General features: G+C 38.7%; 1 protein-coding gene across 1 annotated transcript in view; it reads left to right on the top strand.

The window, feature by feature from the left end:
* LURAP1L (leucine rich adaptor protein 1 like) overlaps positions 1–15558 on the top strand; it is a 50203-nt gene extending 34645 nt beyond the window's left edge. The window contains exon 2 of the mRNA XM_044265654.1: positions 14804–15558. Coding sequence (XP_044121589.1) covers positions 14804–15178 — 375 coding nt within the window. The 3' untranslated portion in view covers positions 15179–15558. The remainder of the gene's footprint in view (positions 1–14803) is intronic.
* Positions 15559–16040: the final 482 nt, after the last annotated feature.

The raw sequence follows: 16040 nt of genomic DNA, 5'->3' as shown, positions 1-16040 counted from the left end.
AGAATCATTAGCTTATCTCATCAATAAACTAGTACAACAGATTTAGGAAGTTAATATTAACCTGGTCTCTTTCACTAGAAAATGATACAAATCTCAAAAAATAAAATTAAATTATAGTTGGCCCTTGAACAACACAGGTTGGGACTGTGGAGGCCCATTTAATATGCAGAGTTTTTATAGTACCATACTATAAATATATTTTGTCTTCCTTACAATTTTCCTAATAACATTTTCTTTTCTCTAGTTGTAAGAATACAGTATATAATACATATATAAAATGTGTGTTATGTTATCAATAAGGCTTCTGCTCAGTAGTAGTCCATGCACAGTTAAGTTTTTGGGGAATCAAATTGTATACATGAATTTTTGACTGTGCAGGAGTCAGCACCCCCAAATCCCCACATTGTTCAGGGGTCAACGATACATGTTTGTTCTCCATACTGACAAAGCAAGGAAAAGAAATTTAACTATTTATAACCTAAACTTACCAAAGCAGTTACTGTCTAAAGATTCACTTGGGTTCTGCTGTAAACATGCTTCTGAGTTAGCAATATCTATGAGAAATGTTTTTTGTTTGTTTGTTTGTTTCCCTTAAAAAGGTAAGTACATTCAGTGTATCAGAGTTCAGTCTCTTTATTTCCCTGAAATTCTTGGAATACTAAATTTTTGCAAGTATTTATTAGCCTCTATATTTAGAAAAATCTCTGTTTTCTTAAGGGACTTTAAAATTATCAATATACTCTAGAAATGGGAAAGTATATTATTTTCTTATCAATGAGCAATAAAATGTTTTTTTTCTGTTAAATGCACAGCCTTCCACAGAATTTGAAGCTTCAGTTCTACCACCTCAGGCACAGAGCACATTTTAGAAAACACAGAACACACATTCTCAAAGGGTTATTTTTCTATTCAGTGGAAATGGAATATCCTCTACATAGATTTGAGCACACCAATAGACAAAAAATATAGACCAACGAACCGTACTCCATGTTGTCTCTCATCCAACAGAGAATAGATTCACATCATCCTAATAGAGATCACCTAATGATCCCATCATGAAATCAAATTGCCCATTAGTGCTATTCCAAATGGGGAATAATTTATAGATTATGTGACTTTGACTGACCTAGGTGGCTCAGTATCCACCAGTCCCTGGAACTGGCTGTTCGCACACATTTTACACATGAGGATTCAGTATCCACTTGTGGAAATGGATATGACTTAAACAGTGAGTTAAAGAAAACACTTAACTATTGGCTAAGGATCTGAAACAATAGCAACAACAAAGCAAACAAACCAGAATAGAAAGTACAAAATCAGAAGAAAAGAGAGTCTGGAGTCAATTAGGCAACTTCATTTAACTAGTTCTAACAGGTAAGCCACTCAGCCTCCAAATCTATCAAAGTATAATTTTCAAGGAATTTTAAACATGGTTCTCATATAAACATAGAGGGAGCACATGTTGGAGATTTAGTTAGCTCATTTAATAAAAGAACCAGCAAGACGATATCAACTGGCTCAGAAGAATTATGGGAATGTTTCATCTATTTTCTCAGAAAAGACATATGAAATCATTTTGTTGAATTAGAGACAAATTGTTTAATGTCTAGGAGGACAATAAAACCATAACCTTTGAATTTTTTTTCAACTGGAGAGAAGTTATTTTCATGTCTTCCAGATATAAATCTACAAGTCAGCTAATAACTGCCTGAGTCTGAGCCAAAGTAGTAGTAAATTGTATGTCGCACAAGGTATATCCCCACAGATAATTATATAATGTTTTGGCTATGATTCAGCATATCTTTGAAGACACATTCAAACTGTTTATATATCTTCAAGTTTTCTGACTCTTTGGCTATGTACAGTCTACTGATAAATTCATCAAAGACTTTCTTTTTTTCTTTTTAAGATTTTATTTATTTATTTGACAGATAGAGATCACAAGTAGGCAGAGAGGCAGGCAGAGAGAGAGAGAGGGAAGCAGGCTCCCCGCTGAGCAGAGAGCCCAATGCGGGACTCGATCCCAGGACCCTGAGATCATGACCTGAGCCAAAGGCAGCGGCTTAATCCACTGAGCCACCCAGGCGCCCCCATTAAAGACTTTCTTGATTTACATTGCAGTGTTTTTGATTTAAAGCATTTCCTTTTGATTCTTTCTTCAAGTTTTCATTTCTCTGCTTATATTACCTGCCTGTTCTTGCATGATGTCCAGTTTTTTCTGTAGACGCCTTAGTATATTAATCATAGTTATTTTAAATTCCCAGTCTAATAATTCTAAAACCTGTATCATATCTGAGTCTGGTTCTGATACTCTCTTTGTCTCTTCAGACTTTGTTTTTGCTTTGTAGCATGCCTTGTAATTCTTTGTTGAAAGGTGACTATGATGTAAAGGAGCCAGAATAGGTAGGTTTTTAGTGCAAGGTGTTACATTTATCTGACTAGGAGTTAGACTGTTTATTGTTTGCTATAGCAGTAGGTGTCAGAGACTAAAATTTCCTCTAGTTCTTTGTTTATGTCCATTCTGTTATCTTTGGATTTTCCTAGAGACTCCCGAAGGAGAGTCTGAAGTCTGTGATACTTTTAGCTGAAATCTTCTGTTAGTACCCAGGAGCCCTGTTGACATGGTGAGAAGTTGTGGGGAAGAAGAAGCCTTCTGTGGTCCATGATTAGGTCTCAATTAATGAGCTTGAGTTGGGTGTTTCCCTTCCCCCACAAGCTTAGGCTCCGCAAAAATCCTAGTACATTAGGCTCTGGTAAAATAGTTTGCCTTGAGGACAGGCCTTATTAAGAAGAACAGAGGGCTATGGGCATATTTCAGAACGGTATCTTGTCCCCTCTCCCTGCCAGAAGCCTAGAGGACAGTGAGAACCTGGTGGGGTTCCTGAAGCTGATACTCATAAACATGTAGGGGTATCCCTGAAACTGGAGCTCTTGGAGTTTTTAACTCTCAATCTACTCTACACTGAACCTCCAGCAATTCATCAGTTAGAGTTTAAACTGTTATCAGCTGGTATCAGCTCCACCTGGAGCCCTCTGATTCCGGACTTATGATCTTAGTAAGCCATAAGTCTCTGCATCTACCTGTTAATCTCCCAGTGGCAGCAGTTTGCCCCATGACCTCAGTTGTCTGCAGAATCTAAGAAGAGTTGTGTTTTTCAGCTTTTTTTCTTATTGTGAAGATAGGAGTGGTAATTTCCAAGCACTTTACAGGTCAGACTGGAACCATAATGAGAATAATCAGCCTCATCACATATTTGTTGTAACAATGCCATTAAATTTATTAGGCAAGTTAATGTGTAAGACCATGGCACATACAAAGCATTCAATAAATGGCAGATGTATCTAATTCTTTAAACTAATGAAACAAAATAAATGAGAAAATAAATCACTGGACAAGACAGTCCATGTATTATCAGCAAGTGTTGAAATGTAGCAGGTGTTTCTCACTGGCCACTCTTCAGGATGTGAGATCACTGCTCTAACTAGTGTCATCTGGAAAGCCCCACCCAAAATTTCCCAGATGAAAATAATCAGTGTTTGGGCATTATATACAAAACAAAATGATCTTCAGCATCACGAAGTGAAATATTTCCAACATTCCAAATTACCAACATTAGGTAAAAATGAATGATTGCATCAAAATGCCAGTGCCTCACTTATGTTTCCTACACAAAAGGACCTTTCTACAGAGGACTTTTTTTTAATCATTTTTTTAAAGATCTTTATTTATTTGAGAGAGAGAGATAGAAAGATAGAGATTGAGCATCAGTTGGAGAGAAGGGCAGAAGGAGAGGGAAAAGCAGAGTCTCTGCTGAGTAAGGAGCCTGATGCAGACTCAGCCCCAGGACCCTGAGATCATGACCTGAACTGAAGGCAGACATTTAACCAATTGAGCCATCCATGTGCCCCCAGAAGATTCTTTCTAAAGAAAATGGGTTAACTGGCTCATAGGAGACTCTGAATAAAAGCGATTTTAATCCATACCCTAATTTCCTCCCTGCTCTCCTCTGGGGAAGCCAAATAAAAGGGAATTCTTAAATTTAAATGGAGAATTAGGAAAAGCAAGATTACAATTTGGTAGAATCTTCAGAATTGAAAATTCAGTGATATCGGCTTCATTAATCTCTTACTGTATTCTAAACTCTTAAAATTATATCTGAAAGCTATTACCTAAGTTTAGTTGATTATTTTATCATTGTATACCCTCCTTTTTATGACTCTCAAGTTATAGGGAATATGTTTATATGTGACCTCCACTGAAAGCATCATGTGTCAGATACCAGAGGTGTGAAATGTTGTTTCTCTTTCTAAATACGGGGAAAAAAAGGTTGTCCTGTGGGGGATGTAGATGGCCCTCTCCTGAAGACCTTAACTTCCTTGAGCATTTTCTGTCTCTATCACTAAATGTTTAATTACTCTGTTTTTTTTTTTTTTTTACTTTTTTTAATTTTTTCCCAAACTGTAAAACAGTGAGTCAGTAGAGTAGCATTCCATGGAAATGGTGGTCCAGCATCCATCACCCAAAATCATCCACAGTTAGATGGATCTGTAGGCCCTTTCTCCATCAAGTGTATTAGTTGTTCATGCTGAATAACAAATACGCCAAAACTTAACAACGTAAACAACAGACATTTTACAACACAGATTCTGAGAGTCAGAATCCTGGGCGCAGATTAACTGAGTGTTAATCTGGCTCAGGCTCTCCTCACAAGTCTGCAACCAGCTTGTTGGCAGGGGATGTGGTCATCTCAAAGCTAAATTCAGGAACAATCTGCTTCCAGCCTCACTCACAGAGCTAGTAAGCAGTTGGCAGGCCTTGGCCTTGCTAGCTTTTGTCCAGTGATATGAGTTCCTTATCATGGAGATCTCACAATAGGACAGTCCACAGCCTGACAGGTGGTTCTCCTCAGAGCCAGTGAGAGTGTATACCCAGGATGGAAACCGGACCTTTTTGTAATCTTTTCTCAGAAGAGACATCCCATCATGCTTGTTCTATTCCATTCCTTAGAAACAAGTTAATAGGCCCAGTGAACGCTCAAAGTCAGGGAACTACACAGGGATGTAGACACCAGGAAGGGGGGCTCCTGGAAGGCTTCCAGGTTCCCCAGGCATCCTCTGGAGACATGCTCGAAGTGCAAAATCCTGGAACAAGTGGACAGAACCTGAATTTTAACGAGACTCTGAGGTAATCAGTGTGCCCGTGAAGGAGGAGAAGCCCTGCACTCTGGAGCAAGGCCCGTGCTCTTTCTTCTGCCACAGGGGTGGCTTCTTCATGGAAAGTTACTTACCCACTGATGCTCCTTCCCAAGGTGGGATCAGTTTTCCTCACAACTCAGTTCTTCCCTCCCCAGGAAGAGGAAAAAGTGAAAGTTACTGAAATACCACAGTGCTGTAGACGGATTGGAAAGAGAGTAGGGAGCCTGAGGAAGAAATGGGGCATACAGACTGTGAGGAACAGATTGAATACCAGCACCAAGACACCCCTGATAGAGAAGATTAAATGTCTGGGTGAGAGTGGATGTTTGAAACTAAGTTAAAAAAAAAAAAAAGTTTACAGCCCTATTTCCCCAAATCCCTTAATCACGTTGCTGAATAACTTTGCATTAAAAATGCTGTTTATAATGGTGGCTGTTTACTACTTGATTCAGCTTGGTTCTATGTGGTTCTCTTTATCAAGATAGAGAAGTATGCAGCATATGTTAGAAATGTATCCATTAAAAATTATAATATAAAAATGCAAATGCTTAAGTGAGTTTTAGATACATCACAATCCTCTTTCCAAGTATATTTCATGTCTCAATAATACTTAAATAATAATCTATATTCTGGGTGCCTGTCTGGCACAGTTGGTTAAGCCTCTGAGTCTTGGTTTTGGCTCAGGTCGTGATCTCAGGATCCCGAGATCAAGCCCCGCATGAAAGTCTGCACTCCGTATGGAATTTGCTAGAGTTTCTCTCTCCTTCTCCTTCTATCCCTCTTTGCTGTGCTCTCTCTTGGTCTCTCAAATAAATAGATCTTTAAAAAATAATAATAATAATCTACATTCAATTTGAAATCTTTCCATGGGAAACACTTTTTTATAATTTTGATAAATAGTTAAATTTCCTTCAAGTTATATTTAGTGGAAAGGACAAAATTACACTGAGTTTTTAATCCTGTATAGAAAAATAAAAGTTCTTGGGGAGAAATTAAACTCTCTAATCTACTTATCATTAAATTCAGCAGGTTAGGTAAAGCCCTTACTCTTTCTATACCTTCAAGTCAGTGACAAAAAAAAAATCTGATTTTTAAAAGACGAGTAGAGGAGTAGATTTTTCATATCAGCAGGTATATGAATAGGTATATGAAAACATGCTCAATATCACTAATCATCAGAGAAATGCAAACGAAAACCATAATGAAATATTACCTCACACCTTGTAGTATGGCTGTTATCAAAAAGAAAATAAATGAGTGCTGGCAAGGATATAGAGAAAAGGGAACCCTGTGCACTCTTGGTGGGAATGCAAACTGGTGCAGCCACTATGGAAAACAATATGAAGTTTCCTTAAAAATTAAAAATAAGCTACCATACAATCTGGCAGTCTCACTTCTGGGTATATATCTGAAGGAGATAAAATCACTAAGTCTTAAAGATATCTGCACTTTTTATGTTCACTGCAGCATTATTTACATGAGTCGAGGCATGGAAACAATCTAACTGTCCATCCCTGGATGAATGGGTAGGGAAGATGTGGTGTATATATACACAACGGAATATTGTTCAGCCATAAAAAGAGGGAAATTCTGCCATTTGGGACAACATGGATGATCCTTGAGGACATTACACTAAGTGAAATAGAGAAAGACAAATACCGTATGATCTCATTGGTATGTGGAATCTAAAAAAACCAGAAGTCTCAGATGTAGAGAACAGTTTTGTGGTTGCCGGGGGTGGGGGGGTGGTGGGATAAGGTGCAATGGGTGAAAGTGGCCAAAAGATACAAACTTCCATTTACAAGATAAATACGTTCTGGGGATGTCATGCACAGCATGGTGGCTGAAGCTAACCATTAACAATACTGTACTGTATATTTGAAAGTGGTTAAGAGAATAGATCTTAAAAGTTCTCATCTCGGGGCACCTGGATGGCCCAGTCAGTAAGGTAGATGACTCTTGATCTCGGGTTTGTGAGTTCGAGCCCCATGTCAGGTGTAAAGATTATTTAACAATAAAATCTTTTAAAAAATTTCTCATCACAAGAAAAACAAACAAACTTGTAACTATGCAAGGTGATGAATGATAACTGAACTTATTGTGGTAGTTGTTTCACAAAATGTACATATCAGTCATCATGTTGTATACCTAAAGCAAACACAATGTTGTATGTCAATCATATCTCAAAAAACCTTAAATTATGCATAGTAACCTAAAAATTAAGAAGTTATATGAAAAAAAGGTTATAAATGCTCAAAACATCACTTTTAAACTATTTTACTATTATTAATTTTCTTAAGGTTATTTAAAATATGTACTTTACCCCTAGGCTGATGATATTACATAATGCTGTACAACTGAGCATTTCTCCTCGAACTCAGATTTGGTGGCATCACATTGGCAGCTTGAGATTAGCCATGGTAGGAGTATTGACAGCACAGAAACTGGGAAACACCATAAATCAGAACTTAATTTTTATCTGGTTGACTGTCTTAAGACAGTGATGGAGAAAATGTCGATATTGCAGATTAAATTTAAAAGTGTGTCATGGGGTGTCTGGCTGGCTCAGTTGGTTAGGAGTCTGACTCTGGATTTCGGCTCAGGTCATGATCTCCGGGTGGTGGCATCAAGCCCCTGAGCTTTCTCTCTTTCTCCCTCTGTCCCTTCCCCCGGTGCAGGTGGGCTTTCTCTCTCTCTCTCAAATAAATAAATGTTTAAAAAAAGTCAGCAAAAATGAACAAGAGAATCAATGAGTTATATAAAATGTATAATAAAAGGTAACATATGTTTTAGTGTGATTTGTAAAGTGTGTGCTATCCGTCTATTCTGTCAGCACGATTCCTCCTGCATGTATGTGTGTGGGTGCGTGTGCAGTTTTCCCAGGGAACCGGTTGTTAAACATTTAGCAGCACGCCACCGTGCGCATCTTCCTTCCTTCCCAGTGTAAGCCCAGCCACTGCAATCATGGAGGAGCACATCATATCTTCATCCCCCATATAAAAATCCCACCTTAAGTTCTAAATTGGAAAAACACACATGCAGAGAGAACATTCACTATAATCCAGTGGAAATACTTCTTGGTTGAGCCTTTGTTCATTCCTGTGAGCTGCTCTGCTACAAATGTCTGAAGTCTATGTTTGTTTCTTTGTTTTTTTTTTTTTTTCAGTCTTCCCAAATGAATTTCTACTCAGGTCATTTATAGTCTCTTTCATGAGCCAGTGACACTTTGCATATACATGTTGGGAGCACGAGGGGAAACAGCTTTCATCATATTAGAGTGTGGACGAGAAATGGACATCACAGGCGTCTGAGTACTGATTGGACTAGCACCTGATAGGATAGGACTGAAAATCTCCCGGGTCGTATTTTGGCGATCAGAGGACTGATCAGCAGAAACTGCGCAGAACTCAGGAGGAGGCCTGATGGCAGGAGTTTATGTCTAAGATTCAGGGGAGTCACCTTTGCCCCTTTCAAATCAACCAGATGCAGCTTTCTAATTTATCAAAACATCAGCTAACTGTGCTGATGACAGTGTTTTTGTGTATGGAGCTTGGTCTTGGGGGAAATTACTCTTCTATATATAAGGTTTTGGGAAAAGAGAACTGTTTTAGTTATTGTTCAGTTCCACATATAAACAACACAAATGGAGGGAGACAAAGCTGACTGATAGAAAAATGGGATCCTGTTGCTCAGTTAGAAAGAAATGTTGTTGTAAATTTTTAGCTGCCTGAGGAAACAGAGACAAGCTCTAGCAGAACAGCCCTTGTCAAGGACCACAGGCTGCTCTCCAGAAGCATTTGAAACCAAGAGCAGTGGGTGGACATGTTGTACAATGTCTTCTTGAGCTGTAAAGAGACAATAATATCCTTAGAGATCCTCTGAAAATAAAGTTAGACAAATGCTTTATAAATACAGCTCTTAATAAGATTGCTGGAAATTTTAAGGATAGGTAGGCAGAAAACCTTCTGTGATCATCAGATTGAGAATGTGGTGAATTTGGAGAGGAAGATTTGGACTCGATTCAGTTATGCAGAGGGAACACGCAAGGAAACTGGGATAGACAGCTAGAAAAATAATATTCCAAGCACAATTACAGCAGCCTTTTAATAAGATATAAAAAGATGTTAATTTATCTGTAAATTTAGAGATAAATATGTTTAAAAAAAGACCTTCCGTCAATTACAAATCTGAAGAATTTGTTGCTCTGAATTAGAAACTAGGATTAGAGTCTCACATTAAAAGGCAAACCTAGGGGCGCCTGGGTAGCTCAGTCAATTAAGCATGGCTTAGGTCATGATCCCAGGATGGTGGGATTGAGTACAGCATTGGGCTCCTTACTCAGCAAGGAGCCTGCTTTTCCCTCTGCTCATGTTCTCTCTCCCTCTCTTTCTGACAAATAAGTAAAATCTTTAAAAAATAAATAAATAAAAGGCAAATCTAATCTGTTGTCCTTTCTTCATGTACATGATTATGGATTTATAAAGTAGTCTTTCTCCCTTCTAATTCATATTACAGCTTGCTGGACATTTGGAATTTAGGTCATGGATATTGTGGATTTTATATTAGAAGTACATAATAACTAGGAGATGGCCTGCTTGTATCTGACTAGTTGATTCTCTTAAAAGGATAAAAATGGTGGAGGAGAGGTTTATGAGAGACAGGAGTACATGGTGCTATCCAAGCTTCCTATATGCCAAGATAGAGTGAACACTGCTCCTATTTGGAAGATACGTTCCACAGCTCACATACATGCTTCCGTTAATAAGTAGGCATATGAAAGATGGCACATATGTTTATCCTGGAGCAGAACACAAATGAGATTTTTTTTAACTCAAATAGCAAGAGCCAAAATTAAATATTACCATTACCACACAATTTCTGATAAGGAGATTAAAATCCATAAAGAGCTCAAAGTGCTGGCTTTGGCCATGAGTTTTTACTAGCTAAAGATTTTGCTGGATCTGTTGAGTAGCAAAATTGATTGTTCTGTCTCCTCCATAGCCCACATGGTTTCTTCAAAGCAGAGACAATTTAGTAATCAAATGCTTTGATTGAATGACAAAAGAACCAGAGACTATGTCAAAATGGAGGGAAATCCTGAGCCAATGTGATCTGCAGATTCTTTTTATCAAGTAAATAAATCCTCGACATGAAAAGCAGACAGAAGAGATAGGTGGTTCCTCAGTCATCTTAACTCTTCAATACTGGCAGAAATGAGCCTCCACGGAGGCCTGGGGAGACCTTTGGCTCACTGGAGCTGAGAATAAAACCCCGTCATTTGTCTTCTTGGATACAGAGGCTGAGATCCCATGTGCCAAGGCATTTTGCCCAGACATCACAGGCAGAGAGTGACAGTGGCAGACTAGAACCCTATACCGCGTTCCTGGGACAGCACCACAAAAGAAGTTGACTTGTTCAGCAACTCCCTGATTAATTGAAAGTTTGACCACCTTTTCTCCTTCTTGGATTCCATTATGCTAATTTGTAATTTTTATCTTCTTTCAACATTAAAATGATAGCCAGGAAGAAAACACAGATCTGGGAAAATTTATTATTAAGAATATTTGTTCTTTCAGGAACCCTTGTTTTAATTTCTGCCATATACCCAGTCCACTACTTGTCTAAAAATGATAGGAAATGTTAGCATTCACCTAGTCTGGAAACCTGTTACTAATCCTAAAGCATGAGAGACCTCAGTTAAGTATTAAGATGAAACACATCACAATACTGCAAGGGCCAGAGTGGGGGTAGGGGTGGTAAAGGAAAAGAGGAAAGAACATTCACATCTCCTTGGATCAATGGTGCAAAACATTTTCTTCCTTCCTTCCTTCCTTCCTTCCTTCCTCTCTTGCTCGTTTGTTCATTCGTTCTTTCTTTTCTTCTTTCTTTTCTTTCCTTCCTTCTTTCCTCCTTTGTTCTCTTTAATTTTCCTCTCTTTTTTCTTCCATTCCCTGCTCTTTCCTTTTTATTTTTTTGTCAATGTCCTGTTTGTTCCCTTTGTTTAACTCATTTCATCAAGTGTTTACAGATCCCTGTGTCTCTGCCAAGACCAACACCAGGTATCACCTCGGAACAAACAAAATAATGTTTGGAGTATGATTCACACCTTGAAGTCCATTTCCTTTCAGAGATACTATCTCAATAATCTGTACATTTAAGCTAGCAATAGGGTGCTTGAATCCTGTACATGAATCAGAATGGAGTTGCATGCTGGGAACACTTCAGTGCTGAAATGCTCTTTCCAGAGACGCCTCTCTCCTTCCACTCAAGCCAGATATCACTGACCCATAGCAAAACCAAGGGAGGGGTATTCTTGACAGATGGTACAATCTGAAACAATCATTCAGCCCTTGAAGAACTACGAATTGAGCACCTACTATGTGCCAAGGACACTTGCAGGTCTTGTGTGCAGAGCAGTGAACAGAATAGACCAAATCCCCTGCATTCTGTGTTGCTTACATGCTCATGAGGAACACACAAAAAAATACATAAACAATAAGCAGGATTTCGACTAGCCATAAATACTGTGAAGAAAACAAACAAAACCCCAGAAATGTAGTGTTAAACTAGGCATGGACACTGGATTCTATATCGATCAGGAAGGGGTTCTCCAAGAAGTGGACCTTAAACTTGGACCATGAAATGGACCTTACAAGACCTTAAGTGAAAGAACCAGTTTCCCGCTGAAGGGGTAGGTGACTGTTTCCTTAACAGACGGCTCCACTTCATAAACAATGACATGAATAACAGTGAGGAAAGGTGGGGCAGCTACCAGAAACAGAAGCAACATTGTGATTTCCTTCTGTGGTGGATTGCTCAGACTTTCAAGGTTCATTGGCAACAGCATATCCACACCTTAGTTCCAGGAGAGAGTGGTGTGAGGTGGGGCCAGGGAATGGACAGGCAACCGTGTGAACTGGCTGGCCCAGCGCTCCCACAGTGGGCCGATGTTTACTCTCTCTCCAGGAGGACAGAGTTAGAAGTTAAGTCTGTAATCATTATCAGCCAGATCAACGTGTTCTAACGGACTCACTTTCGTCATTTTCCCCCCCAGCAGTGGTTCAATGGCCTGTGAATGTTTGCCTTCAGAAGAAAAAATTTTTTCTAAATAAATCATTTCATGGTCAAAGGCAGCTTTTGTTACTTAATAGTCTGTTCCTCTGATTTGCATTGCTCAATAAGATTGAAAAAATTGTGTTTGATGCAGCTACTGTGTAACTCAGGCGAAAATTGCTGGAAAAAATTTGTCCCGAGTATGTTTTAACCCCAGAGTGACACAGTCATTGGGAATGTGCAGTATAACTGCCTTAAGAGCTGAACTCTCACAGATCTAAATTTATGCCAGTTTAAAAAAAAAAATGATGCTTGGGTCAGATCTTAAGATATGTAATAATTGTTAAGACATTTTTTGCATGGACTAGCAGAAGGGACTGGAATCAGCAAGTAGTGCTTCACAAAAGAAGAGGACCTTAGGAATGGGGAGGATTGGAAGAGGAAGAGAGGAAGTATTTCAAGTGAGGAGACTAACAGGGAACACACCCATATCTGGGCATGGACCAGAATATTTCCATGCGACAGGGCGGGGATGTGGACAAATGCAGCTGTGGCTCATTTGGGGGAGCTGACGGGAAATGGTCCCATTCATATTGCACCATGCCGACAATGGGCACAGCACGTTTTATCAGCTGCAGATGCCTAACAGAAGAATTTTGTAAGACTTTGGCTCCTATTGATTTTCTAGGCTCCTCAGTGGACCTAGACAAGTTGTTGATGTATAAATATTTGTTGTATTACATGTAACCTGAACAGTATGTTGATGGCTCATGGGGTGTGCGGGTAAGTTTGAACATAAAGACTGCCAGAAAGCCTCCTTTCTCAATACAGTGTCACTGTGAGGTCCCTGATAGAACAGTGTCACCGAGGCACTGTGTAACAGAAAGAAAAACATCTCAAAATGTAATAAGTTAACATTTTTTCCGTCCACAGACACGTCAGAGACAAATGATTTTCACAGTTACCTTGTATACAGTTTGTTTATGGTGCTTTTCTTAGAGAAGACAAGGAAGTCATTCAAGTCCCTTTATGTAATAGTCTAGCAGAATTGAGAGTTTTAAGATCATACCTTATGCTTTTTTAATGCATATTTATACATGAACTGTAATGTTACATCTCTGAAGTCATTGGTGGAAGTTCCATCTTCTCCTAATGTTTGTTCATCACATTCACTCAACCCAAAGTTCACCTTTGGTTATGGATTAACTCCTAACCAGGAAATATTTTTATAATATGAATGCATACATTTGAAGACAATAGGCTCCTTTCTTCCTTAAGGCTTGAGTCACTCATGACTGAATGTCTTTAATAATTCTAGAAACCCACACATCTGAATTAGCCTTGGATCTTAAAGAAATAATTAGCAAGGCCCAGCCTCTTAGGTTAAAGACCCCAACTGAAAAAAAAAAAGGGGAAATCTATTTTAAACCATAATGAATGTGACCTCTGGTGGCCAAATATAGCCTTGATGGCCAGTCCAGGTGCTAGAATCTTTATAGGAGCCACATCTCTTCACTCACAACAAGGGCATGGGCAATCATGAGAGTTCTTGCAGCCTTACCTCTCTCCACCTTCCACAGAACCACCACACTCTTGATGTTAGCAAACATTCCCGTTTAACGGTAGGATCTACAAAGAAATTCTGCTTTGTGCTGTGAGGACAGATTTCTTTGAAGTAGTTTAGAACTGTCAGAAGTTCTATACTGTCTAGAACTTCTATACACCTAGAAGGCATCTGAGGGAGTTCTAGAACTTTCTCAGAGTTAATATACCAAATTTGATTGGGCCTTCCCCTGACATATCTGAGGCAAATAATCAGATCTAAAGAAGACATCTGAACGCTTCATCTTGTAAAGTAGAACAGAGTAGTGTGATAGCATCCTTTGGATTCAAGGACTTTTTTAAAGCAATGTAGTTCTTAAAAATAAAAGCATTATTTAGAACTAGATATATTTCTATATAGTCAGAGAGAGTGCAGACCTCTTCCATACTCTTCTGTGGATTTCCATTTCTTCACCTGTATAATGGGGATAGAAATAAATACCCTTGGTCTAAGGATGCTACAGTGTAATGAAGGTTGGAATTTGCATAATGATTTCCAATACATCATCACTTAGAAACTAGGAGCTGCTACAATGATGGTGATGATGATAATTCCTTAACTACTACACATTTCTCTTTGCCCCACCTCATAGCATCTACATACCTATACTCGAGTTAACATGGATAAACTATTAATCTGGCCAGAGAGAGAATACACTTGTTAACAGAGAACCTGACCTTCAGCATGATTCTTCCAGGCAGCGGAGTTAGGGTCAGGTGTGCAGTGGGAGTTTTAGTTTCACTGTCCCCTTTGGAGCAGGGAGTGAGTTCTTTGATTATGACTTTTGGCATTGGCCAGCAGTTTTCAAAAGATCCTGAGATCGAGTGAATTTATATTTGATTCTGTGCACATAAAGTTATGCCCTGCAGAAGAGAGAACCCAAATGAATTTTGAGTCTCTCAAAAATGTAGAATAACTGACATGTCTTTGCTCTCTTTGCCTTTCCCGCAGGTTAACCTCAGAGCAACAGACGTCAGGCTCATGCGCCAGTTGCTTGTTATCAATGAGAGCATTGAGTCCATCAAGTGGATGATTGAAGAGAAAGCCACCATTACCAGCCGAGGCAGCAGTCTGAGTGGGAGCCTGTGCAGTTTATTGGAGAGTCAGAGCACCTCCTTACGTGGCAGCTACAATAGCCTCCATGATGGCAGCGATGGGCTGGATGGCATCTCCGTGGGGAGCTTTCTGGACACTTTGGCAGATGATGTCCCTGGCCATCAGACCCCATCAGACTTGGACCAATTCAGTGACAGCTCCATAATAGAGGACTCACAAGCCCTGCACAAACACCCCAAACTGGATTCTGAATACTACTGCTTTGGCTAATGACCCAGTTTTTTGCATGGGATTGGTGTGCAATTAACTCGTATTTATCCTTCTCCGCTGCTATATTTTTGGTGTGATTTTTTTTTTTATATGACAACCTTTTTAAAAGAAGCTTATTTTGAAACTGCTTGATGATAATTCTGTTGCTCCTAATATTTCTCATCTGGACTGATTTATCTTTCTCTCTTGCATCTCTATTTTTATTTATTACAATGATTTTTCTCCCTTCTACTACAGTGGCACAAATAAAGTAGGGGGGAAAAGAATAAGCAATAAGTAAGTTTTTGCTTTTGTTTTCAGGGCAATAGGTCAGGGATTACCAAAAAAAAAAAAAAGTCTTTGCTAAATTTTACAATAAACCAAAGTCTGATAACAGCTAATTTTGTTGTTTGTATTCTTAAATGATGAAAAGTTTCATTTTCCAGAAGATACTGAGGTTCATTATTGAATAGTAGGTTGAACAAAATAGTTGCAACAAACTTAGGCATTATTTCTAGGCAAAAACTTCCTGGTATAAAGTCCACAGTACTGTTAGTCACACACCTCTACACAACAATTTTTTGGAAGCCACAACTGTATGCGATCTGCTCACTTCAACTTTGACATCATACTTTAGATTGTACTTTTGTCATTAGTGATTCTAACTCAAATGATAGGGGCTTAGTTGTGTAATAATAGATACAGTTTCCCCAAATTTCAAAGAATAATTGAGATTAGGTATATATAGGTGATTAGAGGTTAAGGTCTCCTAAATTGTATTTTGAGATTTTGTACATACAATATTTGTTACAAATATTTATTTATAGATGTTTACAATTCTGATATGGCATATAAACACACAAATGCATATATACTGATGGAT

Source organism: Neovison vison, chromosome 9 (genome assembly GCF_020171115.1).
Source record: "Neovison vison isolate M4711 chromosome 9, ASM_NN_V1, whole genome shotgun sequence".
NCBI classification, from domain to species: domain Eukaryota; kingdom Metazoa; phylum Chordata; class Mammalia; order Carnivora; family Mustelidae; genus Neogale; species Neogale vison.
This window is presented reverse-complemented; position numbering and strand designations above follow the sequence as displayed.